The sequence below is a fragment of the Ascidia mentula genome, chromosome 8 (genome assembly GCF_947561715.1).
Source record: "Ascidia mentula chromosome 8, kaAscMent1.1, whole genome shotgun sequence".
Lineage (NCBI taxonomy): Eukaryota > Metazoa > Chordata > Ascidiacea > Phlebobranchia > Ascidiidae > Ascidia > Ascidia mentula.
Genome location: NC_138573.1, coordinates 3,022,422 through 3,049,547, shown reverse-complemented (window position 1 = coordinate 3,049,547; position 27,126 = coordinate 3,022,422). Strand labels below are relative to the sequence as shown.

The 27,126-nt window shown below is 40.6% G+C and overlaps 5 protein-coding genes across 5 annotated transcripts; 1 reads left to right on the top strand and 4 right to left on the bottom strand.

Annotated features, from left to right (window-relative positions):
* Nucleotides 1–1,425: 1,425 nt before the first annotated feature.
* Nucleotides 1,426–3,098, bottom strand: LOC145911592 (uncharacterized). Its single transcript, XM_082998988.1, has 2 exons — nt 2,544–3,098; nt 1,426–2,163 (listed from the first exon to the last, which is right to left on the bottom strand). The coding sequence occupies exons 1-2, from the start codon at nt 3,002–3,004 to the stop codon at nt 1,551–1,553; spliced, it is 1,074 nt and encodes a 357-aa protein (XP_082855114.1). The 5' UTR covers nt 3,005–3,098; the 3' UTR covers nt 1,426–1,550.
* Nucleotides 3,099–3,556: 458 nt separating this feature from the next.
* LOC145911351 (uncharacterized) lies at nt 3,557–5,617 on the bottom strand. Its single transcript, XM_082998666.1, has 3 exons — nt 5,147–5,617; nt 4,900–5,042; nt 3,557–4,838 (listed from the first exon to the last, which is right to left on the bottom strand). The coding sequence occupies exon 3, from the start codon at nt 4,306–4,308 to the stop codon at nt 3,958–3,960; it is 351 nt and encodes a 116-aa protein (XP_082854792.1). The 5' UTR covers nt 4,309–4,838; nt 4,900–5,042; nt 5,147–5,617; the 3' UTR covers nt 3,557–3,957.
* Nucleotides 5,618–6,887: 1,270 nt separating this feature from the next.
* Nucleotides 6,888–15,341, bottom strand: LOC145910812 (interleukin-1 receptor accessory protein-like 1). The gene is made up of 15 exons (XM_082998019.1): nt 14,921–15,341; nt 13,628–13,776; nt 13,266–13,400; nt 12,796–12,958; nt 12,281–12,390; nt 11,746–11,848; nt 11,248–11,393; nt 11,085–11,164; nt 10,713–10,796; nt 10,319–10,551; nt 9,663–9,824; nt 9,222–9,328; nt 8,494–8,622; nt 7,347–7,533; nt 6,888–7,183 (listed from the first exon to the last, which is right to left on the bottom strand). Exons 1-15 carry the CDS (start codon nt 14,994–14,996, stop codon nt 7,161–7,163), a joined length of 1,887 nt encoding a protein of 628 aa, XP_082854145.1. The 5' UTR covers nt 14,997–15,341; the 3' UTR covers nt 6,888–7,160.
* A 3,799-nt stretch (nt 15,342–19,140) lies between these two features.
* On the top strand, nt 19,141–20,849 carry LOC145911719 (uncharacterized). The gene is made up of 2 exons (XM_082999138.1): nt 19,141–19,628; nt 19,915–20,849. Exons 1-2 carry the CDS (start codon nt 19,267–19,269, stop codon nt 20,435–20,437), a joined length of 885 nt encoding a protein of 294 aa, XP_082855264.1. The 5' UTR covers nt 19,141–19,266; the 3' UTR covers nt 20,438–20,849.
* A 2,507-nt stretch (nt 20,850–23,356) lies between these two features.
* LOC145911163 (uncharacterized) lies at nt 23,357–26,470 on the bottom strand. The gene has a single exon (XM_082998415.1). The coding sequence runs from the start codon at nt 24,859–24,861 to the stop codon at nt 24,100–24,102; it is 762 nt and encodes a 253-aa protein (XP_082854541.1). The 5' UTR covers nt 24,862–26,470; the 3' UTR covers nt 23,357–24,099.
* Between the last annotated feature and the right edge of the window lie 656 nt (nt 26,471–27,126).

The following is a 27,126-nucleotide window of genomic DNA, read 5'->3' as shown; positions in this document are numbered from 1 at the left end:
GTGATTCAGCCATTCGCGTTGCAGATTAACCTGCACGAAGTCCACAACACCAATCTTCTCCAAAACTCGAAACACGTAAAGTCGTCTGTTGCTAAAGCTATAGAACTTGTCGTCTCGTTTTGCCACATCCATGTCATCGAAATCCTCCCACAAAAAATCTCTGCCCAGAGTATAATCCACTATCATGTCATAAAGATGGCGGCCATCGGAAAATCTGTTTGAAATATCGTCCTGGGTGAATCGAATTTGCGAAGGCTTCAGTTCCAACCGCATGCTGGTTCATGCGTGTTGTTTTATGCTTCATGCAGAACTATGAATTGATGTAAAAGTGATAAGGTATCGGCACAAAGGCAGTTTTAGATTGGCACAACCAACTAAACTGTAAGGTGTTCCCCTGCATTTCAAAGCTATACATAACTTTCTAACATATGCACCATTTCACTTTTACCTCAATTTTCAAACCATTTCAAAGAGTTATATTACCAGGTAACGCTTTATCTGAAAACTACACCTCTGTTTCTATGCTAAACAGTTTGTTTTTTAACTTACAGCGCAATAATTTTTTGTCCAACCTCTGCCTTGATCCATCCAACATATCCAGCCGTGATTATTATGTCTTTGTTTCGTCATAATTTGTGACTTAACGCGTGCATTGTATCACAAGATGGTGAAGTTTTTGTGGTGTATTTTCATTTTGACAACATAAGAGTGTTGATTGAACACGATCATTACAAATGGATATAATGTCTACGTTTTTGTAATTTTTGGTGTGGATTAACTTTCATACGAAATGTGTGGCACTGTTTGATAAATAACGTGCACACTTAAAGCAAGTTTGTATTGTTACATTTTACGGAAAACAATATCATTACAAGCTTTATCGTGGCTTATCACTGGAATTCCGGTCAACCAAGTAGTTATACAACGGCATCGAATGTGGACTTTTGCAGTATTGGTTGCAAAAATCTGTTTTGTGTGTTTTGGTATATTTTTTACCACTTTCCAAGCCAAAAAATCATTGCTCTGTTAACAGTGGGTAATCACAACACCGAGCTGGCGAGTATTGACAACCCCCAATCAGACAACACACAGAATGAGAAATTCCAGCTCTTTTCACGGTTGTTTGCCCCTGAAACTGTACAGCATACAGGGAACCTTACAACTGCGCGTTCTTCACCCACACGAGTTTCCAATCCATAACAAACGAAGTGCAACCGACCGAGTACGCGCATTTTAGTTCCTGTCCTCTTTTTCCAAAGTTATAGCATTGTACATATTACGAAGCTATTAAAAAGTGTAAGTTGTTTCATTTCGCGTCCTTTCGGCTCAGTCTCTTTTTTATAGCTTACCCTGCAGTATGCTCTGAAGCTGTTGATAAACTGAAGCTGTTGCATGCTTGATATTACTTTGAAACGCAAACTTCAGAGCAAAACATTTAATAATTGCGGTGTTGCTATAATACTGTCAACAATGGATAAAATCAAAATGCATATAATGTTGTTGAAAGTATCTTTCTAAGTGCAAAAATTACAAAACTATGAAAGTGTGAACTACAATGTTTTATCAATCCTTCGTCTTTTTGCAGGAGGTGAAAACGAGAATTCAATGTCACCAGTTTCTTCTTTGTTGAAGGAATGTTGTGGAATATCTTGGATCGCTTCTTCTACGTTTTTCTTTGTGCCGTCAAGACTTTCATTCTTCACACGGTTGGTTTGTGAGATGTGGCAAGTAGCCTCTGGGCTGTCAAATTCCTTGTGTTCTGATGTCTCTGTTTCTTCTATATTTTGCAAAGTTACCAAACTTCTCGCACTACAGTCTTCTTTTTTCTGCTTTTCATCCGTAACCAGAAGAATGCTTTTTCCATCTTGTTCAAAACTCATTCCGTCCCCATCTTCCTCGTCATCAAATGCATTCCAATTTTCATCTGTAATTCTATTTTCCAGCAAACCTTCATTAATCTCTTCATCATCTTTTACGGAGCTTCCACGAGAAGTATCTTTCTCTTCACCTGGGGTGTTGTTATCACTTGATGCAGTGTTTGGGTTGGGAATATTTATTTTCTCCTCCGAAATATCGTGCAAGATCTTATCCAAGACATTCTGTGCGGTCACCTTGATATCCTCGTCAAGGTCAGAGTCTCCTTCTGATTCTGACTGCTCCTCTCTGTCAATGCACAATGTTAGCTATTAGCAAACCACACGTTCCAATTGTGATTGCGTAGTCAATGACGTCACGTTGTAGTTGCAAATGTTTAATACAGAGACTTATGTAAGTATTTCGTCAATGATTTTCAACCAATTGTCATTATACCCTGTAAAACACGCTCATTTGTGCGTAATAGCAATTAAACTCACTTTCACAAAAATATTTTTATTCTTTCAAAATACATTTTAAGCACCTTTTCACCACGGTTGATTTGTTGCACTGAATATTCAACTATAGTTGAATAATATATTATTCAAAAAACTATTCCATACTGAAGCTAACAACAAACAGTTAAAAGCAATCATAAAGTTGTGCTATCTAATCCCACATAGTCATACTTGGGTGGTGGTGATGGTGACGGTGGTGGTGGTGTTGGAGGCCTCAAATTCTCGAACGTGTGATCGCGAACGTACCCACCTCTCATGGTGATCGAGTACCCGTCATTTTGGGTAGTAAACTTGCTGCTTTCCCAAGCATTAGGGTAATCTACTTCAATTGCGAACAGTTTTCTCATTTTCTCCAACACCCGAAATACGTAAAGTCGTCGGTTGTCCAGGCTGTAATATTTCCCATCGCGTTGAACGACCTTGATTTGATTGAAACTGTTCACGGTTTTTCGACCTGCTGCAATGTCATCAACAGCCATATTTACATCTTTATGACCCCACATTTCGTAGTAAATACTGCTCTGCGTAAAACGTATCTCAGATGGTTTCAACCGCATATTGACTGGTACCCTGTACCTGCTGGACTGCTGGGTGTTGAGGTGTAGCCGAGTGGGCGAAATATATTTCAGCATCACGGGGAATTCCCCAGAAAACTCAAGGCTCACATTGTGACGTAATACATATGACTGTTGTTTGTTGAGGACGCGTGGTAAGTGACGTAGAAAAAAAGCCTCTTCGTTTTGGTTCTTTGTGAATTCTGTTGTGGTGTTGTCTTTATGCTCATTTGGACATGGGTAATGGACAAGTGTATAAGGACAGTGGGCCTATGATGGCTCTTTTTATTAATTTTTTACAATTTCATGTCATATTCATTGTTTGATGACGTCAAGTTACATTCTTCAGGTACATCAACCATGAACGAATGTGATTGGACTCTGCAAAAGGTGTAAAATTTACGTATATTTTTTACCCAACCTGACACTTGGACCCCAACTTTCTTCGAAACGCGAAATACATAAATTCGAAAGTTTTTGTTTGTAATGCCGTCTTGCGAAAATTGAATTTATATAGGTGTTTGTTTTAAATTCATGCTAGTGTAAGGCACTGTTATCACTAATTGATCGAAGCTGCTGAACGCACATTATGTGAAATTTATTATTCAGCGGTTTGTCCAGTGGAAAGGCAATTTTATCTGTGGCCAAAGTCACTGCATTCTAAGGTTTCCCATACTATACACAGTAAATACGAAACCCCCATTTTCCTGGTCTTGTAAGTTAGCGCCAAACATTAAAACAATTGAGGACTTCGGCAGTTTTTGCTAGGGAATACAGTTTGTTTATTGATCTGCAGCGGGGAGTAAACAACGAAGCCCAATCTCAGGGAAATAGCACGAGCACGTTTGTACCTATATTACTTCACGCATATATTCCTTGTTGATTTGTTTCTGTACTAACTTTGCTCATTCCAAATGTGAATCATTTCACAACGAAGCTATAGCTGTAATAACAGTAGCAATCCAAAAGTTAAAATCAACACAGCTTTGTGATTTGCAGTTGCTAAAAATCAAATGTTACAAGGTCACATATTATGGCCTCAGGTTCTCGAACGTATGATCGCGAACTGTTCCGTGTCTCATGGTGACAGAGTATCCGTCGTTCTGTGTTGTAAACTTGCCGCTGTCCCAATCATTTGGATAATCAACTTCAACGTCCCAAAGCTTTCCCATTTTCTCCAACACCCGAAACACGTAGAGTCGTCGATTGTCCAAGCTGTAATATTTCCCATCGCGTTCGACCACCTTGATTTTTTCGAAACTGTTCACGGATTTTCGACCTGCTGCAATGTCATCGATGATCTCGTTTACGTCAATGCTTCCCCACATGTTGTAGTGTATATCGTCTTGGGTAAAACGAATTTGAGAGGGTCTTAACCACATGTTGCTCGCTAGCCCCGTATCTGCCAAGATGATGCGTGTAGCACATATGAAACCGAATAATAGAGCGAAATATATTTCAGCGTTGCGGGGAATCCCCCTGAACACAAACGCTACATTGTGACTCAACAATGATTTTTGTTAGTTGTGTTAGGACGCTTTGCTTGTAAGTTCAAACGAACAATAAAGACCTACGCTGTTGTTATATGTAAGGTCATCAGGGTTTTGAGAGCGCTGCAATGAACGTGTCTTTTTTATTGTACCCATGGTTCTTTTTCTCCATAATAGAATGTTTTTCGCCAAGGTTGTGTTTTTCAATCCTCGCATTTTCTACATGTTTTTTTGAATACGGTTGCAGAGCACACACAAAACGACGAACTTTCGTCATACATTTCCCAAGTACTATAACACAACACGATATAAAAACTGTTGTTGAAAAGCGCTGAAACTATGCAAGGCGATCTGTCTATACCACAAAAAATGTTGTCGATAATTGTTTGCTTGATCCCATCCTTATTTGGTAGTTTCGACTCCTGAATTAAAATATTGGATAAGCTATTTGGCAAAACCTTTGAAGTTCTCAATCCAACCTACAAAGATCAGTCGGTTTCAGTATTTATAGGAAATAGCACCAATATCCGCTTGAAGTCGCCTCGGTGCTATATCCATTGTCCGATGACGTCAAACTCAAGTTGTCTTCTTCTGAGACTTCAACAATGCACGAATGAGGTTTGACACTGTAAAAGGTGACAGTTCAAGTTTAAACAACAAACAGCCTCTCCTTTGTGTTGTGAGTGGGGTAAGCAACAGAAGTACTGCAGTAGCAATTTGGCCACCTCACCTGTCCACCGCCGGCTTCGAAGGCGTTGACCTGATACGGGACAATTGGTTGGCAGAGGGTCGAGGCGACAATTCGAAATCGTGCGGGTGGGTTTTGTCTTGAACAACTTCCACACTTAAACCGCAACTTTCTGTAAATTTGAAGCTGTGAGGTTGGTGTGTCTGTTCCACTTTCATCGATTCCAACAAGCCTCGTTTCTCCAGCACTCGATAAATGTACAGCCACTGGTTGTCGGTGCTGTACAGCTTACTGCTCCCTTTAGGTCGAAAAACGCGAATGTGTGGGCACTCATGAATTGTCACTGTTCTGATTTGAATGTCCTCGATAACTTGATTTACGCTTCTGCCGTCATTAAGAAGGTGTTTAATTCTCTCACTCGTAAACCGAACCTGCGACGGTTTCGACTCCATTTGCTGTGAGATGTCGTTACCAATTGCGCCTAAGATGAGATGGTTCACCTCCAAAGCTGATAAGTTTCTTACTCATAGTATTTCAGTGGCGCTTGGCGTATCTAAAAGTGGTGCAATTGTTCTTTCGTCATAGGTGTTTCCCCAACTTTAGTAGCGTGCAGTTCTGGTTGGGTTTTGCGCACAGAAGTAGATCTCTAACCGATGTTGCGGTAAATCAATTCCAGACATTTGTTCATTATCATGAAAATCAACGAACATACACATTATGGCGTCGAACGTTGTGCTATTTTCTGTTACATCCGTGAGTAAAATTATTTGTTGTTTTCCTGCGCGCTGACCATGGTGCCTATAACATCATCTAACAATACAGTCAAATCTTTATTTTATCTTCATTCGCGGTAAATACGTTTAAGCTAATTTTGCATTTGTGCCAAATATTAAACAATCTAATGCAGTCAAATAGTATTCAGGTCTCTAAACTAAGTGCTGAGATTCAAGTTTCGGTTTGCGCTACAGTTGTGTGAGGTATTTTTAGTTTAAATTTGTCAATATACCTCACAACAGCATCACGCAGGAGCAAACTGACGTGCAAGGTTTGCGCATAGGAAATTACCCACGTCACCATGTCTCCAGTATAAAATGTATCAATCATTTTGTAGAGCAGTCCACCGCAGGCTTATACTAAGTCCAAAGCCCACACAAAGGTTGGAATAGCATGAAAAGGGAATGCTTTGTTCGAAGTTTTTGCGTTAAAAACATGTCTTTGTTTGCACGGGGAAACTCCTTCGAAATTTCCACCTTCGTTCAGCACGGTTGGGCGTGTGTTAAACTAATACTGAATTGGGGTTTTTGCGGGTCTGTAAATCCAGCCCAAATGACATGTTCTGCTTCGTTGCCGACCACTTTGCTCTTAGAGTCAAGGTTGTTGTAAAAACATTTCCGCAATGGTTCACGAAGAAGTGATTCGATCTATTTTAGTGTTTTCTGGGCCCCATAGATCTGATAGCTTTACATACGCGCGTATTTTGTTATCCCACTCTTGTGCCAGGCGCACTTACCGACGATCTTTTCAGCAGCAAAAACTCCAAGAATTCGCAATGGTTGTTACCATGGTTAGGTATAAACTTTCATACTAGGTAATTTTTTGAAAATGTGCTCTTGTTGAGGTTTGATGCAAATATTGTGGATGAATTTACATGAGAAAACGGTGATGTTTTAAAGTCTTTTCGAAAGAACAAAACACTGTGCTTCCTTGCATTTGCATTCATTGGACTTTTAATTGTGACCAGCATGCGGCCCTTATAGCCGCTGACAAACAATGACCCAACAAATGACTTTAACTTTTCGCTGTATTATTATGAAACGTTTCGATAAATGGTAATGTTTACCTTTTGAAGAAGTAAGGTATCATGGAAGAAGCATATTTACAGTTAGACATGAGCACCAAAATATACAAGTAATAAACATGCGCAGTAACCAACTCCGCCCACAATATACAAAAATTTTACTTTGGCCACTGGTATTATGTGCACCAGCTGCGAAGCATCAATTCATGAGGTTAACAAAAATACTGCATTGGATGACGTCACGGTGCCGACGTCTTTTTACATGTGGTTTTCCTTTTCGCCTAAATACATATAAGTATAGTTGTTAAAAGCAGGAAAAACCTCTGGAGGCATGTCATTTCACATGCACGAAAGCAAAAGCATCGCTTCGTAATAAGATACACATTCAACCACTAACTGCACACACATTGTACGGGACTTCCTAAATACTGGTTGCAAATTTACCTATTTCCACACCGATTCGGTTTCCACCATTTACTTCGGAAAGGGCGTGGCCGTTTTCGTAAATGTTGGATCCATTTTCGAGGGTGAGGTTCCTGTGACGTAGCTTCGGCATCGCATACTCAAGGTGGAGGCGGAATTTGTTCTTGTTGAAGTCACTTCTGTTTGACCACTGGATGGCGTGGCAGCACTTAAAAGGTAAATTAAGAGGTAAAATTAGGCAGCAGCATCTAATGCCGAATAAACGGTTTTACATTTATTTGTATATTGCCCTATTGCAGCACATTACTGGGAAAATGTATGCAGTTGGCTCAGTGCTAAACTTCGTGTACCCTTGTATTTTTCTCCTGCGCATTTACTGTTCGGTAGACATGAAAATAACAATATTTTTGAATGCAATTTAAATTGCGCTCTTCTTTGTGCCAGATTTGTGATTTATCGATGCAAATACGGTAAGAGGAAACCAACAATAACAGAATTTGTAAATATGTTGCAAAAAACAAGATCTATAGAACTAAACATCGCCAGTGAAAAATACCGTACCGAACCGAATTATTACAAAAGAAAGTGGTCCTACGCTGCTTGACGTGAAGCATATACCCAAGTAACTTGACTCTCTTTTGCTGATTTCTCGCCATTGTGATTAACCATTGTTTTTTTGTCTTCTTGCTTAGCCTTTTCTTCAAGTGTACGCCTTTAGCGTCCTTTTTTCAATAAAAAAAACAACGGAAGAAAAAAAATCGTTTTCACGACGATTTTAAGGGTCGCCAACAGTACACCAGTTTGGCACAAAAAAACTGTACTACTTCCCAAACTACGACCCCATACGTGTATGTTGGGCCATTTGAAAGTTTTTAAACGTTTTATAAATTTAAATGAAAATGCAAATATATGTTAACTTTTAAACGCGAGGGATCTGAAAGGGGTCACAAGCGAAAAGTTTTAGAAGCCCTGGACTACATGGTGGTTGTAGAAGTGGTAATTGTTTTTCATGTAACAATTCCTAAAATAGTTTGTTCTGTAGCAAAATGCAATCCAAACCTTTAATATATGCTCATAAATAAAATTCTACTGAAACTGCTGTGCTATAGCATGATGTTGTATTTAGAGTTAGGGTTAGGGTTAGAGTTAGGCTTTATCATAAACCAACCTTTAGCAATCTTCCAATCATCCTATAGCGATCCTGGCCATCCTTAGCTCTCTGTTTTGCCATCTCCATCGTTCCGGGCAGCATGACGAAAATTATTTTCTTTCCCGTTTCGATGTTTTCCATCACAGCCTGACAAAAACAAGTTTACTTGAAATTTATCCAGATTGCTGTACTATGAAATAAGAAGGAAATTATTACAGTGTAGGCCAGGGGCTTCCGTATAAAATTCGAAACGCAATATGACACTAAAATTTGTTTTTCAGGTATAGCCAAATGTAATTTTGGGGGGGCGACAGAAAAATACCACTATTTATGATTTACTATAGACCGTATATTTTTTAATCATCAATTATAAGTCATTATATTATGTTGTGTTTCTTTGTATTTGTTCGTATAGTTGCAAATCATAGAATGGAAACAAGATAATGCACACACGCATTTAAAGGGGAAATTAATTGCATTTCAAGTAACACGCACAAATGCTAATCACGTGGAAAGAACTGCCACAGCCGCGTCATGCAAGCGCATTGTTGCCGCCGTATGTAATGAGGCGTGACCTCAACATATTATATTATATATAAGTCATTATAAGTCAATAATAAGTCATCAGTCGCACAGATTTTTTTGCTTCAAAATCGGCTCGAATAACATAAAGTTTAAGAACACCTGCTGGAGATCAAGAAAGTTTGAGATTTAAAGGTTATTTGCAAAAACGTTCTGCTGCCAACCTGCTGAAGATTGGCGATCGATTTCTCCTCTTGAATGTACTCGTGCGAGAGAATAATCACAACACGGTGACTTTTCTGGACAGCGTTCATCACCACCTCAGCAACCACTAGAAGTAAATGCAAAATTGTGGTTTTAGATACACTGTGTATAACATCCATTTCATTTCTTGTTTGGATTTAATGATTACCTTAAAATGATCAGCTTTATTTCTATAGATTTGTCTTAAAATATGACTGAAACGTACCACAACTCATTGTAACGTTACTCATTGCCAGTAAGGACAAAAAACTAATGTCACGTTTTGTCCAACTTTTTTAAATAGGTTGCTCAAGGATCTTTTTCCTTACATATATTACCCACGTTGATGCACCATCAATACATTTACCCAGCCCTGAAAATAAGTTGAACAAACCCACGATTTGCTCATAACCAGCACTTACGGCCTGGTTCGAAATTCTTGTGTTGGTCGTTAATACGATCAAATCCAAGCGAACGCAACTCTGTCGTGGTCACTTCCCTCGCACCCATGGCAAGATCTCTGGCCCCTGCGTCCAGGTTTAACTGTGCATGATAAGAGATGTAGGCGTCTGTCTCACGGTCGTCTGCAACGGTACAGGATTATAAACAGGTGTCGCCAAACAATGCTTTGACGATGTAGGCTGTTAACTTGTTATTAAAATCCGATCCTTGAATAATATACGATGTTGTAAAGACACAGAGGCGTTTTTACATTAAAATAGTAACGTTTCGATGAGTCTTAAGTCCAACTTCCTACTTGGATTTGAAGCAGGAATGGATTTGAGACAGAAAATGCATGCACACCACATTAACACGTTTCCAAATTACCCCAAACTTAGCGTAAAACTACATTATGTGTTTTAAACACAACTTTGTACAAATACTGTCGTGTTTTGAAATTTTGTTTCTAAAATTTAGCAAACGTTGAGATTTGCCCGAATATGGTAACTCGCCCTCTTTTAGCTCTGTCGTACAATCAATCAATCAATGGTGGCGGTTAAAGAGAAAGGGATTAACATTTTCTTTCTTCGAAAGGCTATTTTCACGCCGCTAGCGGTAAGGCTTTAAACCACAATACCTCTTTCGTAAGCGCCGAACCACTTCTTCCAATAGACCTTTACGTAGAACCGAAAGACGTAGAGGAGAATGCCGGCAATTATAACGAACAATGAGATTCCAACGACGAGCCCCACAATAAGAGGGATTGGTGGCGGTTGAGGTTTCTCAGACAATGTGATGGTTTCTGTTTCGTTATTGGAGGGGGTCCTCACCGTGATGGTGTAGTTGCCGAAATCGTCTTTCTGAACGTTTCTGCGAAGTCAAATTGGTTCAGCTTCACCTGGCTCACACTTGAAAACTAAGTATGCCGTGCCGAAACTCAGTATGCCGTGCCGAAAAACCGAAAATCCGTGCTAGTTTCGAAACGAGGGTTTCGGGGGTTTACCAAAGCTGTCAAACCATTTGCTTCTCACCTCAAAGTAAGGTTGGCCGTAATTATCACCTTCTCATCGCTTGCTTGATTGAAACAACTTTGCCCGAACGGATTTTCAATGAAACTGCAAAAAAAACTGCCGTCAGGACGAATGCAAAATGCGAGAATCGTGTATGTATTTTGTTCATCCAGAATACTCATTTTAACAAAATCGGCCATTGTTTCTTTTTGAAAGCAGGCAAAATATTAAAAGGTTTTTTTGTAGTTAGGAAGTCTTCTCGCAAAGAAAATTTATGTGGACAATTTTGATGCAGGACGGATGTTTGGGAAAACAACTTTTTCCAGCAGTGTTAGGCCCAGAAATTCCTTTCGTTTAAGTCAAACCGTTTGGACAACTCAAACTCTTACTCACTAAATGCAACTTGTGTCAGTGTCATTTCCGTTGGTCGACGTTTCGTTTGCCCTTCCGTTCACGCAAATCTCCTCACTTTCCTGCGATATATAAAATGAAAACCTCTTCCCCCACATTTCAGCTTTAACAGAAGCAGCAAAGGCCTGCGCTCGCAACAAAATACCTTGAACCAAAAGGTCGTGAAAAACAAGACGGGGGGAATTCCACTTCCGAAGGAAATGGCGCAGGTAAACGTGACGTCATCACCAACGAAAACCTCCGTGTTGTCTCTTTCGCATTTCACTAATGGTGCCTCAGTGGCCGCCGGTGCTGCAAATATGCAATAAAAATTAAACTCTTGTCAACACCATAGATATAAGAACCCGGGCACACTATCGCCAGCGGACCAAATCTTGGACGTTTGGTTTTCCAATTTGGCCCACCAGAATAATTTATTGCCTGTTTTAAGAGCAATGTTCAGACTGCGATTAAGAGTACCACGTTTTAAACTTCTTTGATACCTGTTTAATATATATATAAATTGGTTAAAAAAACAGTCGTTCTCCAATTAATATTCGACGACCCGCCTGTTAAACCGTTTCCCCAAATTAAAAATGTGCCAACCCCTGTGTAACAAGAAGACGCTTTTGTACAAATTGTAACTGAAACGGCGGGAACTTACGTTCAACACAAATAGCAACATGAAAAAATCTTGTCATGCCATTGTAGGTGACAGCGCAGGTGTAATTGCCAGCCAAGTCATATCTCACATCCGAGAGATGCAACTGAAATAAAAAAGGATAAGTTGTCCTGTGAGTGTTTCGTTTGCTCCGATTTAAAGAGAACTTGGCAAAAGTCTAAAAGTACTTTTTCATAATATTATGCACAACAAACGCATATCTTTCCTTTTTGTGTGTAAAAATGCTTGCAAAAAGCATGGATCTCCCATCACTGACAACATGGGTTGCTTTTGGGATAAAACCACTAAAGTTGCAAAAAGTGATTTCTAGGACTGGCCTAGATTGCTGACGATGACGTATAGGCGAAATATATTTATTCAAAAAAGCAATATCATGGTTGGACGATTTAGCAGCATTCTAGGCCAGTCCTAAAAATCACTCAATCTTCCCTTTTTTAGTTATAAAAACATATGATTGTGTTTATAAACAATTGCAGTTGTATGGTTGAAGAAATGCCAACCACTAAAATCTACTTACTGCTGGGAGTCCAAGGCTTCCTGGTCTCTGCTCTGTTCGGTTGGGAGGTAAAGGTCCACACTCGTGTAACCACTCCACGGTCACCTGCGTTGCGTCGACCTGCGCGTCCACTGCAATTCAAATATATGTAGGTCAGATGGTGTTGTATTCTTAAGTTACAAATAGTGCTTTGCACGCGAGGATTCGAATCCCATCCTCGTCGCCAAATAATTTTTATGTTTTTGAGTCACAAATAGTTCGAATGTATTGGTACAAAACGGAGCGTAGGTTTTAAGCAAACACGCAAATAACGCCAGAAAAGCAATGAACTAATACTGAGGTGCGCAGTAATTCCACAGGCGCAAGTCATATTGCAAGACACGTTGATTACACGGCGAATGTAAAGCGCCCTTTGGTAAGGTCAACTGTAAGACAATTACACAACAGATGGTTTCTTTGACCAGAATCGCGTGGTAATAAAAGTTGATTTGTCCTGTGTTGGATACGGTGTATCGGGACAGCGTATATCAGTTTACCTGGACAATTAAGAGTAAAAGTGGGCTGTCCGTTAGACACACTCGAGATGAAGCTTGAAAATGTGGCAGCTGACCCTTCGCAGGTCGACGCTTCAACTTTCGGGGTAAAGGTTACGTTGTACACCCGACACAGCGGGGCCGCCATGCTGGATGATTCCTCAGCCTAAAAACAGGTTTTTTGAATGATGCGGAACTATTTCAGTTTATATGCGTTTATCGTATTTAAGGGTTGCTTTATGAGATTGTTAACTTATTTTACGCTGTCGAGAATCTTCCAATGGTTGCGTTTACTTGAGTGTGATGTAGTTTTAGGATAAATAGCAATTTGAAGAACGAACTTATTCAGGAAAAATTACTTCAGTTGGTGATCAAAATTTAAATAAATCAATTGACGAAATATGTAAACTAACTCGGTTTAGATTTGTTTTGCTTTTGCTCAGAAAGATTGCAAAACGAATGTGAAAACTTACTGAGACAAAAAGTTGCCAACTGGGGGTTCCGGTCGGATTGACGGATAAGAAATTTAATTCCGCGTCGGGGTAATCTATGCAGTCTGTGCTCGTATTGCTGATAACCATTCCGTTTGTAATGTTGGTCGCACGACACTGAAAAAAATACAATTACCAGATGACATCAAATCAGTTTGCCACCACAGGAAACCGTTAAATTTTAACAACAACTATAAAGTTAAAATAAAACCTTTGGAATTTTCAATCTGAGATGTAACTTCAATGTCACGTTTATCTGACATTTGTGAACAAGTTCGATTTTTGGATTTACAGGGCGACCCGGAAAAGATTATACTTTGATTGTAGAGCGTATTTGAACTAACCTGGAGGGTATATGTAGAGTCATCGTAGTAATAATCCAGGCACCACCCTTCAACCACGCCTTCTTCTGGGAAGCAGTTATGTCTGTAAGGCCAACCCGCCACAACCGTGATGTTTTTCTGGTGAAGGGAGCAAGTTTTTCCATCGATTACTGCAACAAAGGTTTGCGGTGATTATAGAGTATACGCGCACATAATTTCTGTACGTATGCAAGTGCATTAGTTTGAGGGCGATTGATATACGTTTCAATTGCTATCGTATGTAAATGTAATGCTACATTGTGTAACAAAGCAACAAAACAAATAAGTAAGCTTGCAATTGTCAAGTGTTTTTTAGGCCTGATGAGAACGTCGCAAAACAAAGCTTTAAACGCATCACGTCAGAATTCGGATATTTTGGAATGTCACGACGTGATTATTTTCCCTTCGTGTTTGTGGTTCGAGATCGCCCAAAATGTACAGGCGTGACAATCAGCGGCACAAAAATACCAAGAAGCTTGTTTGCTTTGGAATCTGCGGTTTAAATACAAAAAGTCATCCCAAGCGAAACCGGTTCTTGCCCGTGGGCAACGTCAATTTCGGTTAAACCAGCGCTATTCAGCCAAAATGTAAATACAAAGATTGAAGAATGGAACGGTGTTTGTCGTCATACATGACGCGGACAACGGAACGTATTCGAACCGTGTCTGGGGTTTTCAAACCACGTCAGAAAATCAGGGGACATTTACCTGAACAACACACGGAGGCCTTACTCTTTACGGCGGGCAAAAATATCTTTTGCTTTGTAACTATCGCCTTGCACTTCTAGTTAATTCGTTGTTGTATTTAAATCGTGGGTTATGGCGTCCAGGTCGAAGCTATGTTGAAAAAAGACAAACACATCCACCAAAGTTAGGACTGTAATTCGCAAATAGATCATTTGCGTTGTTAATTTGGGTTACGTTCGCGCTAAAGCCAAGATATGCCCTCATCAATTTAGGTAAAAATCGCAAAGCACGCCTCCATCGAAATCTATCCCTTCTGCTGTACCGAACAATGAAACAAGCCTACGATAAACATGAAAGGTGATCGCTCAGGCGAAACAGGGCCAAAGCTTGTAACTTAACAACAGATACTTGCCGCTCGAGCAAATGTGTTTCCGAACAATTTCCGGGTACTTCCAAAGAATTTCCGGAAAAACGCATTTACGATCCCGCGGGATTTGTAACAAAAACAACACGCCATCATGGTAAGTAAGCACATGCATCAAATATGTGAGCATATTCACGTTAACATACTGTATATAACTTGTCTTACCTGTGGTAGGTGCTTGGCCGTTACAGGTTGCCGCCAAAGCAACTGAAATTAGCAAAAACCTGAGACAAACTTCCATTGCTCTGCGATGCACTAGTCAAAACCTAACCTGATCTAGGAAATCTGGAAAGTGGTCAGCAGTTCATCTCGCAACCTTATAAATTCAGCGACTTGCACACATGTTTCTGCTGGCGGACAAAAAAGGCAAATGCAGCGAAAAAGTACCAGCGCGTGATTGCCTTGGGCAGGAGCGGTTGCGCAGGTAAATATTTCGACCAGTTAAGAAATGTCAGGCACGTCGGTTCCGCACCACTTGGCTGCCCACAAAAGACTTCGGCCACATTCAACTGCAACACCCCACGTTCGCGCTTCTATTTACCCAAGGTTAAGGAAAATATGGAAGGCCGCAATTTGCGAGCAGTCTTCTGCCATTTCCCAATGTTTGTCTCTTGGCAAACGCGAACCGACAGACGATATCCAATACCTGACAAGGTTTTTTGTCGGTCTGGGTGACCACAAATACAATGGGACGCTGAAAAGATCATGTGTCTGCTGTTCGTTTCCTGGGGGAATTCCGTCGCGTACTTTTACCGGAGATGGGGCAATTCCACGTCCCGCGTGGAAATTTTCGGTTGGAGATGGAGATTTTGGGGATACGAAAATAGCGTATGGGGAGGACCCTCGTCAAGCAAACTTGCGCCTGTGTACATGGGCCTAAAAATGGGGACTTTTGGCACAAACGGACAAGTTCAATGGTGTTGTGCCGACCACACCGACATACGATCGGAGATAAAGAGATAACGAAATGCACGTTAAGCCAAGGGGCTTTCTAAAGTTATTGTATTTTTAATGCAGATAAAGTGCATGGTGGGGTTTTTGTAAAAGGATGCGACCGAAAAAACAAGCACAACTTTATGTTTTACCTCAACCTCATCTCTGCGGATCGTTTTACTTTCACGAAGCTGGGAAGGGAGTGGAGATAAGGGTCATTAGCGGGTTGATCTGAAGCAAAGGTGAAGTAAGGTGAGTGATTGATGTGCGCAAGCGGGGGTTTTGGTCAAAATAATATGCAAATGATATTCCAGAAGGTTGGTTGCAAAGAGGCTATTTGTGTTTAGACCAGAATACGAGAAAAAAGCTTTGCTAATGGGACAGGGTCGCGTATAATGCGTTTGACTTGGACTTGACATAATCCAAACGGCTGATCGCGGTGAAAATTGTTGCAACCGGATTATTGTGATCGGCGTAAAACGGCCAAATTTCCAAAGAACATTCTTGTTCTTGAAACGAGTATAGCTGTACCATGCTTTGAATAAACTCTTTAATTGCCATTTTAACGCCCAACTAGTTTAAAACGACTGGAATGCCCATATAACAGCAACGAGAACACTTTTTGCACTATAAGGCTCCAACCCTCACTACATACCCATATAAATTTGCCCGTGTATTCTAGCAAGCAAAACCCAAAACACCAAAAAATATTTGACAGGGTTGCGGGTTTTGCCCGAGGTGGTGGTACGATACAACTACGACACAGAGGTATTGCAACCGTCAAAAACACAATCTTTACCATGATATAAAACATTGGCGTTTAGTCAGGTATGGTAAATAAAGAGGGGCGTGCCAAACCAATAAGTATAGAAGACCCGTGTGTTTTTTTATACTAATTGTCCATTTAGTAACTTGGTTTTACCTTTAAAGTTTTTTTCGTTAAAGGTTAAACCGCAAAATATTTCGCCTCACACAAATTTCTGGGCCACTGCTGGGGTTTGGCTTCTTTACAAACGTCAGAAAAATGTTCTCGCAAGATTTTCTTTGCGCTCAACAGCGCCGCAGTGCGACGAGTGTCAACGATGAATGTGTTGTTTTGTTGTTTTTCGGATGCCTGTGTGAGATTTCCATTTGAGTGGGTTGCATATAGGAAAGGGCGTTACATAATACTCATATACATTACATGCCATACACCCTTTCTCCGGTTTAAGACGGGCATGGGCCACCTTCCATAAATGTGAGCGCCAGAAGCTAAATTTGCGTCGTTTAAGAACACTATTCATAAGCCTGCTCTAATGTACATGTTTATTGGTGCACGTTTTATTGCTTTTTAGTTGCAACCTTTATTCGTAAACAATTTAAATGGGTTATTTTAAAGAACTGTTCTTCTGGCCTAAGGTTACGAGCTTTTTATTGCGACCGACGTTTCGTCTATCATCCGCTAAGACTTCTTCAGGGTCGTGTAGCCACAAGTTATCATGTTCATAAACACTTAAATAGGTTAGTTTATAGACTGTAGTACAAACGCCCTTTGTCCACTATGTACTCGTGCAATTCATTGAACCGCTCGTAACATATTTGATGATATCTGATCCGTGAGTGCAATAACGTTTGCCCGCCTATGGTTTCAAGACACAGTAAATAGGCTCGCTTTGAAACTTTGTAGAATTTTCGAATACAATATTTTTAATATTAAACGAAACAAAAAAGTCAATTATGTTTTTTTGGTGAGCTGCAGACTGGACCACTGTGTCGCCCTACAAAAGGTCGCTTTCAGTACAGCGTGTGTGTGGATCACAACGATCTTGCCAACTAAATAGCCAAGCAAGATTAAAGAAATAAAAATAAGGAAAGCGTTCGTTTTTGGGATACTGCACCAGATAAACTTTTAACACAACAACAGGGTATGAGTTGGTGATGACACGTTATGCCCAAGGCCTAAGTTAAGTTGATTTATTGCTAAAAAGGCAGTCTTTGTTGATCTCGAGTCATGCGCATTAATTATGGGCATTAAAGTTGTAATTATGACGCAAAGCTGTTCATTAAAGGGTTCCTTTTTTTCGCAATACATGTGTATAGTTTTAATTTGCCAGTTTTCGTATTTTGCAGTGGATTTGCTTCCTGGACTTAACATATAGTCTAAGACAAAACGTAATTTCTTCGACGTTACTTAAAACAATCCCAGGGATTTTCATTGTTTAATTAGTTCTCCATCCTCGTCTCCGAAGGTTTCAACAACTTCCTTATTTGGAGTCATACGTTTTTTCGTATACTTGCTCTTATCATCAAATGTACAGGCAAAGAAACTTCCTCCAAGACCTTTTCCTTCGAGCTGTTTCACCAAATTAGTGTTCCATGCGTTCGAAGTCGCCCGCTGATGGTTGCTACAGAGTTTGGGGACACTTTAAAGAACACGAAATGCACAAAGAGCGGTTTCACTCTTGATTTGTCCATAAAGAAACGTAATTCGAAGTCTGAAATACCGCGGTTTACGTGTTGGGTATTCCCCTAATCGCTACAGTTCCTGTCACGTGACCGTCTAGTCTCAGTCGAACCAGACGAGTGCAAAAGTTATTAAATGATACGTTGCTGTTGTCGCATGGTAGCTCAGTTGATTTTAGTGCTTCAATATCAGAGCATGGTTTTCCCTTTAACACAACTAAGGAGTTTGATTTCTATCGGGCTTGATCTTAGTATTGGAGCTTTCGTGTGGTTTGTCAAGCAAAGAAAGTTCAAGCTGTGTTTGGAAGTAAAGTTGTCGTTCTAAGACTTGGTTTAGCAATGCAACATGGCGTGGCTAGCAACAATATTTTGCTTGGAATAAAACTAGTTTCGTCTAAAACGTAGTTTAGTTACACGTGAATATATAGTCAGTAAGCTTGAAACATGTTTGAATGAGCACACTTGTAATGTCATAGGTCGAAAGATATGTTTATTAAAGTAATAGCTGCCTCGAACGATGTTGTGTGCATCTGGAACACGCCTTATTTTAGCACAATGGATGTAGGATTTTCTATCAATATTTATTTGGGGGATGTAGGATTTTCTATCAATTATTTATATTTATTTAAGTCTTTGCACTACACAGGGCCGTGCAACTTGTAGTGAGGTAACAATCAATGTGGATCATGGTCTCGGTTGTAACAAACAAAATAATAAGGTCAATGCGGTCGGTAGAATTTCACCTTGTATTACTTTCATATAACTGTGCAATTTTCTTCATTTAAATCAATGATATCCCATCGAAATGCCATGCTAGGCCAAAATTTAAAAATACATCACTGTACATAATTTTATTGAAAAACAGAATCTAGTCCTATCATTCTTACTGAAATTTGAAGATTTTGTCAGATTTTGTCTGTGATTTTCTTTTGGACTTTTGCGTTTTCTTCACGTTCCTTCTTGTGTTTCAAGCAATCTATATTCATAGGTTGCGCTTAAAACAACGATAAATATACGACAAAGAGACATGGGACCGTATTGCATCAAGTAAATGATTACCCAGATACGAAGCCATCCAATGCGCAGAACCTATATTACTCCAAACCAATAATCAACATTTGCTGTGAAAGAACACCATGGGCCGGATAGTACGTCTTTCTCCGTCGCAGATTCGATTCAGCCAAGATTCCATTTCAAGTGAGTTTCAGAACGGATTATCGGTGAACGAGCTGGTGTATAACATCCGCGATGACCAGGTCAGCGTGGACGAAATCCCCAAAATTAAGTGCAGCAAAATTGACAACCATTACTACAGCAGCGATAACCGACGTCTATACGTATTTCGTGTGCTGCAAAAATTGAAAAAGTTGAAGTTCATTGACGTGATATTGGTGGATGGAGTCTATAGCGGGAAAATGACCACTCGGAACGATGGCGTTTCCGTTAACGTGCGTGGAGACGAAACTCTACCCCATGATTTTGGAAGAAAAAAACGCAGGTACTGGTGTGTTGGGAAACATCCGCATATAATTTTAGTTAAAACTGGATAGAAAAAACTGGATCACGGTATATGTATCGAAATACATATCGAAATTTTTTTTTTACATTTTATACCTACTGATAAATTAAGGGCGAAACGTCGAGAAACGGCGATAAAATAAAGTTTGCCAGAAGAGCAGTTTTCAGCAATGAAATTGTTTGTTTGTTTGTTTACAAATAGAAAAAGAAAAGAAATGCTGGTTTTTTATACACGTGCGATTTTACCTCTTATATTTTTGTTTCAGGCCGAAACCGAAAGGCAAACGCTCCAAGGAATTTCAGCATCGCACTGCATCAGCGACATCGACTGAATTCTATAGTCCGGATAGTCAACGAAATAACCAGCCCCGAGAATGCGCAACATTCCCAGTGAAACCTATAAAGAAACCCGCAACCAAGGCAACGACATCCGATGAAACCTATTACATAGAACCTTATTCTGATTACGACTATGACTGTATTAGGTACTATAACACCAAAACTTCGCGTGTTTACCCAAGTAACAATGACCACGATTACTATCCGTATCAGTACGATAGATTTGATGCTTCCCCAAGATACAAACACGCGAAGAACAACAACAGCGATGATTCCAAAGGTAGTTGGTCGCATTATTTTAAGTGGAGTTTGGTTATTGGCGGTAGTGCGCTTGGCTACTACCTACTATCAAACCCGGACAAAAAACCGAAACCTTCAGCAACCACCATCTTAGCTAAAGTAGTACCTGGAAAGTCCTTTAGCGACCGTCTATCGTCAATATGGACCTAATATTGCATCGTGAATGTTTGTCGTTGTTAATGCTCACGTATGTTTGTTCCAGCGTGTGATCGATCTTAAGGTTTCGCACTTCAGCACTCAAAAATACTATAATTTTACAGAAAGTGGTTAATTGCTAATTGCTACTCCGAAATATTATTTTGCTGCTGCAGAGGAAGGTTGAATTATATTCCATGAGGCATAGTTAAATCTCTATGCGCATCAATTTATTAAAGTTCCATTTTGTTTCCATGAACTTTATGTCATTCATTATTTCCTCCATCCAGAGTAAATAGCGATACGTGTTATAACTTACCATGTATCCACTTTGTTCCACGTCAAGTAATCAAACGCTCTAAATAAATACTGTATTTTGTTTGCACATTGCCATACCGGAGTTTCGCGGCCTGCATTACGCGTTTGCCTTCCCTGTACATGTGCATATTCATTCTGAGTCTGTATTGCTTTGCGAAAGTGTGTTATAACAAAGATATCTATGGTTCTACTCGCTCCGTCCGAAATCAGGTTCAGTCAGGACTCGATAGCTCGTCGTTTTCAGTGTGGAAACAAAGTCAACGACCTGGTTACAGAAATAAGCAGCGGAAAAACGAAAGTGGAGGCGATTCCAAAGATAAAAGTTGTCAAATTACATAATCATTACTACAGCTGCGACAACAGGCGTTTGTACGTATTCCGGGTGCTTGAGAAAAGAGGAGAGTTGGAGAAAGTTGACGTGGTTTTGGTGAAGCGGATTTACGATGGCAAACTTACCACCACTAACAAAGGTGTTTCGGTTCGTGTTCGAAATGACCCAACCCTTCCACACACGATGCACAAAAATCTACCAGGGTTGGTAACAGTGTTGCATATAGTCTTCAATTAACGGAAACTGACCAGTTTAATGCATATAACAGGGTTTGCAAACCAGAGGTGTGAGTTATATTCCCAGGGTGTGGGTGGATGTTGAATGGACTTTGGATGGTAAAATCCTTATTAGAACGGGTGGCGTAAAATGGTTCAGTGGGATGTCAAGGATGTCGCGAAAGCTTTAGAATAACTGGCTGATGCAAAACTAAGTCGCATTATTAACATTAATGCTGAAGAGACAAATAACTGCGTATTTTTTGCTTCAGACCTAGGAAAAGACTTGCCATCCCTGTACGTAGTCCGACCAACAGCCCAATCCAGCATGTAGAACGTGCCCAGCTTAACCGTAGCACCGGAGAAAGGATGCTAACAAACTCTATGGTATCCCCACATAATGTTCCGACAGGACGCACAAAAAAATTCCAGGCAGTGGAAAAATCCGCCGAAGATGATGCACCTCTGGTGCAGGACAAAGACAGTTCAACTCCTGGTTGGGGCCACGTGTTTAGGACAGCCTTGTTGTTGGGGGGTGCTGCGTTGCTGGGATGCTGCCTTCATCTTACAAAACGAAACAAGCCATCGAATCCTAAAGATTTTTTTTCTTCTGTCCTTACACGGACATTTCGAAAGTTTCGTTGCCATCAAACAAACAGACTTTTTTAAATTTGTTACTTCTTTCAATTGCTGGTCATCAGTCCCCAAAGCATAGAGGTATTTGTTTGCTTACTGCGAGATACTAGTTTTGCAGTTCATTATTTCGCAACGCACTCGTGCCCGAGATTGTGAAAATGAGATTTTATGCGACGGAACTTTCTTTACAATAGTTGAGGTTAAACACTGTTCCGTTCGAGAACGAAAAAACTCCGCGTCGTTAAAACTATAGAATTTTTACTTTATAAAATTATAAATGGATTGGATTTTGGTTTGCTCTCAAGAAAACGCAGTTGTGCATTTCTAAACTAATTGGGAGCAGAACTTGGAAAAATAATGTCGTGTTTTTGAACTTTTTGTGTACTAATTTTTTTCCGTATTTTCTTCGAATGTAAAAAAGTAGCATTTGTGAAAGTCTAACTCTGTTTTCCGCAACACGTAAAACTCAGTCACTGTTTTATCTTGAAGCTAAAGAATCACAACCGTTTGATGTTGTTGTTGAGCGATAAAGGGTAAAACACTCTCGGCAGTACTTTAAAATAATGTTGATTGTGTCAGGGCATGGCGGTATGGTTCTTGTTCGCCGAAAAGACAACGAGATACTGACCAACTGTGTATTGGTTGCATGTTGAACGAACTGTAATTTTGTTGCGTTTTCAAAGAGTTTCACCCGATTGCCTCGTCGACTGCTTTGCAACGTAAACACCATCAGAAATTTGTTTGCGTCGGCAAAGACTGAATTTAAATTAGCCGCTAGGTGTCACAAGCAAGTGACTTGGTTAAAATATTTGATACGCATGGTGATAACAGTCCGTATTACCAAACGATCACATCACGGTACATGGCCCGTACACAAAGAAGAGCATCTGTTTTATGTATGATTTAAAAAAAGCACCATGGATCGTAAGTACGCCAAACACCACGACGTTTTCCTAATATAAGACCAAGGTTTTGGGGAGACTGAAGTCTCGAAATACCTTTGGCATTTCCGAAAAATACAAATTCTTCGTTGTTTGGTTGGAAGAAACGTGTTTTCTGCGTCAATAATTTACAGTGCTATGAATATTTCATGCACTGCTTCCTTGAAATGATGGTCTCGAATACATCACTTTTCGCAGATGTACAGATAGCGTTTCGAAAAAAACATCTCGACAGCGAATAACTTTACCACACAATATCATCAAACCACTTGCTGTATGTTGTACGTAAATTGTCCGTGAACTTTCCTTGAAGCAAAACAGTTGGTCTGAGTTAAGAAAAAAACCTTTTCCAGCCTTCCCGTATTGTCACCATTGCAACAAAAGCCACCAATGAAACCAAATTGCTTAGAATTTAGCAACATGTGGCAAAAGACAATTTATTGACTATTTATGTCCATTTTTCCTGGTCACTGGTTCTCACTCGAGGTTTCTTGTGTAACGAAAATCGGTTTATTACCAAATACAAACAATGAAAAATATAAAATGCAAATATCTATCAGGCAACCGACTTCACCATTTTACGAAAAAACAACCCGCGCGTGCGCATTCATTGTGATGTCACAACAGCGTATTGTGAGGCAGCACCGTTGAGTGCAAAATAAGGTAATGTACGCGCATGTGGAAAGGAAGTCTGTTGTGAACATTTGTAAGCAGAAGGAAATGCGTGTTTTTTTTCGCAGCAAATCGCAGGTTTGAAACTGAAAATGACATCGCACAATTCCGTTCAAAGCATTGCGCCACATACTCTGTATATAGTGTAATGTTCAAAATAACTTGTAGACTGGACTGTTTAACAAAAGCCTTGGCTCGCTGAAAACTGTTTTTACTTCTAAGATTACCAAAAATTAGACAGAATTTATATCAAGTGAAGCTTCATTGAACAGTGTCGCCATTGGAACGCTGAAATCCAAACAGTGATGAAAAAGATGAGCACTTAACATTTAAAAGTACATGGAACAACAAAAAAACTATAAAACAAAACATGAAACCCAGGTACAACAAGGGTCGCGCAGACATTGCTCTTTCTGTGTAATAATGTCGTCGGGTAATGATTTACGCACACAACATACACCGCGGCACCATGTATGTACTACATATGTGCACCTTTGCCCTTTCCGTGCAAGCATCGGCGGCCCCGATCTCCATAATAGGTAAATACTGTTGCAAGCCAAAACCTCATCTTTGCTTGCTATTACTGTAAGAACGAAGCCGGATGCCGAGGCTATTTAAACTGCTCCGGCGACCCTCGCGCATTTTGCGTCTTTGCGGGGCTTTTAAAGTTTCGCCTCCACCACCTGTGACGTCATCGTCGTCCTCTTGTTCAGTTAAGGTGGGCAGAACGCTGGACCCGGGCACATAACCGTTGTTCTGTTCACTGCTGCTTATTCCTCCTTTGGTGAGCTCGGAAAGAAGCTGTACCCATTCCTTGCATTGCTGGGACGAGCTCGCTTTAAGCGTAATCACGTCGGCGTCGTCCATGTGTCGACTTTGGGCAATCCAGAAAGCGCACTCGTCGTTGTCGTTGAGGCTATTCTGGCACTGCCTCACGGCGCAGTTGACCAGCTTAACTAAGGCAGCTGGTTTAGCGTACTTCTTGTTCGAATCGTAAATGACCAGGTACGGACTGGCAGCTTTGGTGTAGACGGCCACCTTGACCAAACGTGGCAGCGATGACATGCCCCTGCCTGACTGTGGCACGTTATCACGTGGCATAGCGTTGCATGTGACACCGAACGGTCGGTTGGAGTTTTTTAGATGTATCAGGCGGCTGCATGCCTTCGGTGGAACTGCCATTGCTGTAGGTTTGGTTACAGCGGCAAAGTTGTTGTTGTTATGGTGATGGAAAGCGCCACCCACGCCCGAACACAATGTGAGGTAGCCGATTTTTGCTTCCCCGTCATAGTTGGTTGCGTCGTCGTCCATCGTTGACAACGTCATCTTTTTTTGCGATTTCAGTTTGCAGCACGTATCTGTGATAAATTTTTGCTACAATCTCTGAAATCCAAATAAACGTAATGTTTATACAGAGGAAGTAGCCAAACTCGTTTTTCAAGCAAAACCCAAACCTGGTGTGTAAGCTAGTACATTCTCCACCAACTCACCGAGATTATCACAGAGAACTGCTGCCCTCTTTTAAGCAAGAGCTATACATACCCATCTAAGGTTGGTTCAAATACTCTATTGGCGCCATATTTGTTTTGACCGACGTCATTTCCGACTGCAATATTTTAATTCATTGACCGGCAACCACATTTACGTAACCGTTTGCTTGACCAACCGCTATCTACACCACATTACGACCGTATCTTTTTAAACTATTCGACGTTGTACAGCGTGGTGATACACATCCGCACCGTTTAATCACCTAACTTGTCTAAAAGTTTATCCTAACGTTTACCAAGTCGAACAATGTTAGCTACTGCTTTCACGTCGCTCTTCCATACAAAGTACTATCTCGCAGAGCAAGTTCATGACCCCCACGCACCAAAACATGTTTTCCATTACCGGGCAAAAGGCTGCGCCAACCCCTCAGACAACGGTCGTAAACAGCAGCGCCGTAAGTCTCCCTTTCTTCACCTCTAGTCGATAAACCACGCAACACTGGCTACTGTGAGTGGTTTTACCCTTCGCAGCCAAGCTCGGTATGACGCAACGCTATTGAGACTTCAACGTAAACAACGTCACCTCGCATAGAAGTCAGAGCTGCAACAACTTGTACAACAATGACAAGCACATACCGGAAGGCGAGATCGAAACGATAAGGGTTCAATAGCGAAGCGTTAATATTGTGCACGATATCGTTTGTGCTTATGGAGGTTTTGTGCGCATGTCGGAATATTTTTTTTCAGCTTAGTTTATGGCGCCATTAAAAAGATTTCTGTATTAAAGTTTGATGATGATATATGACCACACTCAAAAACAATCGTTTTGAAAATTTCTCAACGTTTAAATTTTCGATTTAAAGCACATGGGGAAAAATACGTGTTTCATTTGCAGTTGATTTTATTCATCAAGAAATATGTCTGTGAAGCAAAACTTTTAGCGAGAACTCTCTAAAAAAATCAACTACTCACAAAAATGCGCCTCACTGACTAAACAGGAATGTCAGCACATGCATAAACGTCACAGTACTTATATAATCTCCGTCAAAAATCCCCTTAGGGTCAAAATATTTAAGTCAGATCATGGGAAATTACGTCACTGTACAAATATGGCTGAAATTAAATCATCTGACGTTACGACCGAAGCTGTGCCAACTGGAAAAAAAACAGAGCAACAGTTTGTTCGATGTCACTGTGGAACTAGCAATAATAGTAAAACAACGCAAATGCGTTCGGACAAAAGATCAAGGAAAATACATCTGCTCAGCTATACCGACTGCGCTTGTATTTTACCTCAAGCGCCTGACATAATGACAGACTTTTCCTTGCCAATGCTTTCAATAGACTTCCCACACAAGAGCCTTCGCCAACCAACCGGACTGCAAACAGACACATGACTGGATACACAATTCCAATAGGCAGAGCACCGCCTACCCTCGCGTAACGAATGACGAGGCGCGTGTTTCCTTCACGAGATTTTATACTCAGCCTCGGGAAGGCATTGTCTTCGCCTTCACTCCCTCTCGGCGCGCATTTTAACGCGCTTTTCTCTTTAATACTCGCGCGAGCACTTTTGCTATGACGTCACAATCGAGATGGAATATATTTTTATTCGCTCCGTTACGTATTGTTGAGTCGGCAATATCGAATTTCTGATCCTTCTAACATCGCATGAAACTCCCGTTTGTATAGAGGGGTCAGAGACCCACGATTGATTGATTGTTACGTCACAATCCCGAAAGCTTTAGAGAACAACGTCACAAAGCAAACCACCTCTCTTCGCGACAAACGTCGAGTGGTTGCCGGTTAGTCACCTCGCTTATGAACAAACAGGCCATCAAGCTTTGTAGTGCGGAGTATTGCTGAGTTTCCTCGACGTAAGCGCTATGTGATAAATAGACGCTGGTATCTTGGTATAGTGCTCTGTTGTGTTTACTAGACCTGTCTCTAAGGCTCTGTTCCTCTTAAACGCGCAGCGTGAATAACCGATTGCTGGGCAGCAGTACAGAAAGGAAGTCCTGCGACTGAATAGTAAACACGCCTTGTCGATGCACAGAGCTCTCAAAAGCTTGCAAAACTCTAACACGTCTTCCAAATAACC

Bases quoted from the DNA above. Each gene is read 5' to 3' on its own strand.
- LOC145911351 (XM_082998666.1), bottom strand. From the start codon at position 4,308: ATGTGGTTAAGACCCTCTCAAATTCGTTTTACCCAAGACGATATACAC.
- LOC145910812 (XM_082998019.1), bottom strand. From the start codon at position 14,996: ATGGAAGTTTGTCTCAGGTTTTTGCTAATTTCAGTTGCTTTGGCGGCA. The intron at 9,329-9,662 runs GTAAGTGCTGGT...ATTTACTTCTAG, and splicing joins CAAGAATTTCGAACCAGGCC to TGGTTGCTGAGGTGGTGATG. The intron at 7,534-8,493 runs GTTGGTTTATGA...TTACCTTTTAAG, and splicing joins TGATTGGAAGATTGCTAAAG to TGCTGCCACGCCATCCAGTG.
- LOC145911163 (XM_082998415.1), bottom strand. From the start codon at position 24,861: ATGACGTTGTCAACGATGGACGACGACGCAACCAACTATGACGGGGAA.
- LOC145911592 (XM_082998988.1), bottom strand. From the start codon at position 3,004: ATGCTGAAATATATTTCGCCCACTCGGCTACACCTCAACACCCAGCAG. The intron at 2,164-2,543 runs GTATGACTATGT...GTGCATTGACAG, and splicing joins TCACCATCACCACCACCCAA to AGAGGAGCAGTCAGAATCAG.
- LOC145911719 (XM_082999138.1), top strand. From the start codon at position 19,267: ATGGGCCGGATAGTACGTCTTTCTCCGTCGCAGATTCGATTCAGCCAA. The intron at 19,629-19,914 runs GTACTGGTGTGT...TTTTTGTTTCAG, and splicing joins TTTGGAAGAAAAAAACGCAG to GCCGAAACCGAAAGGCAAAC.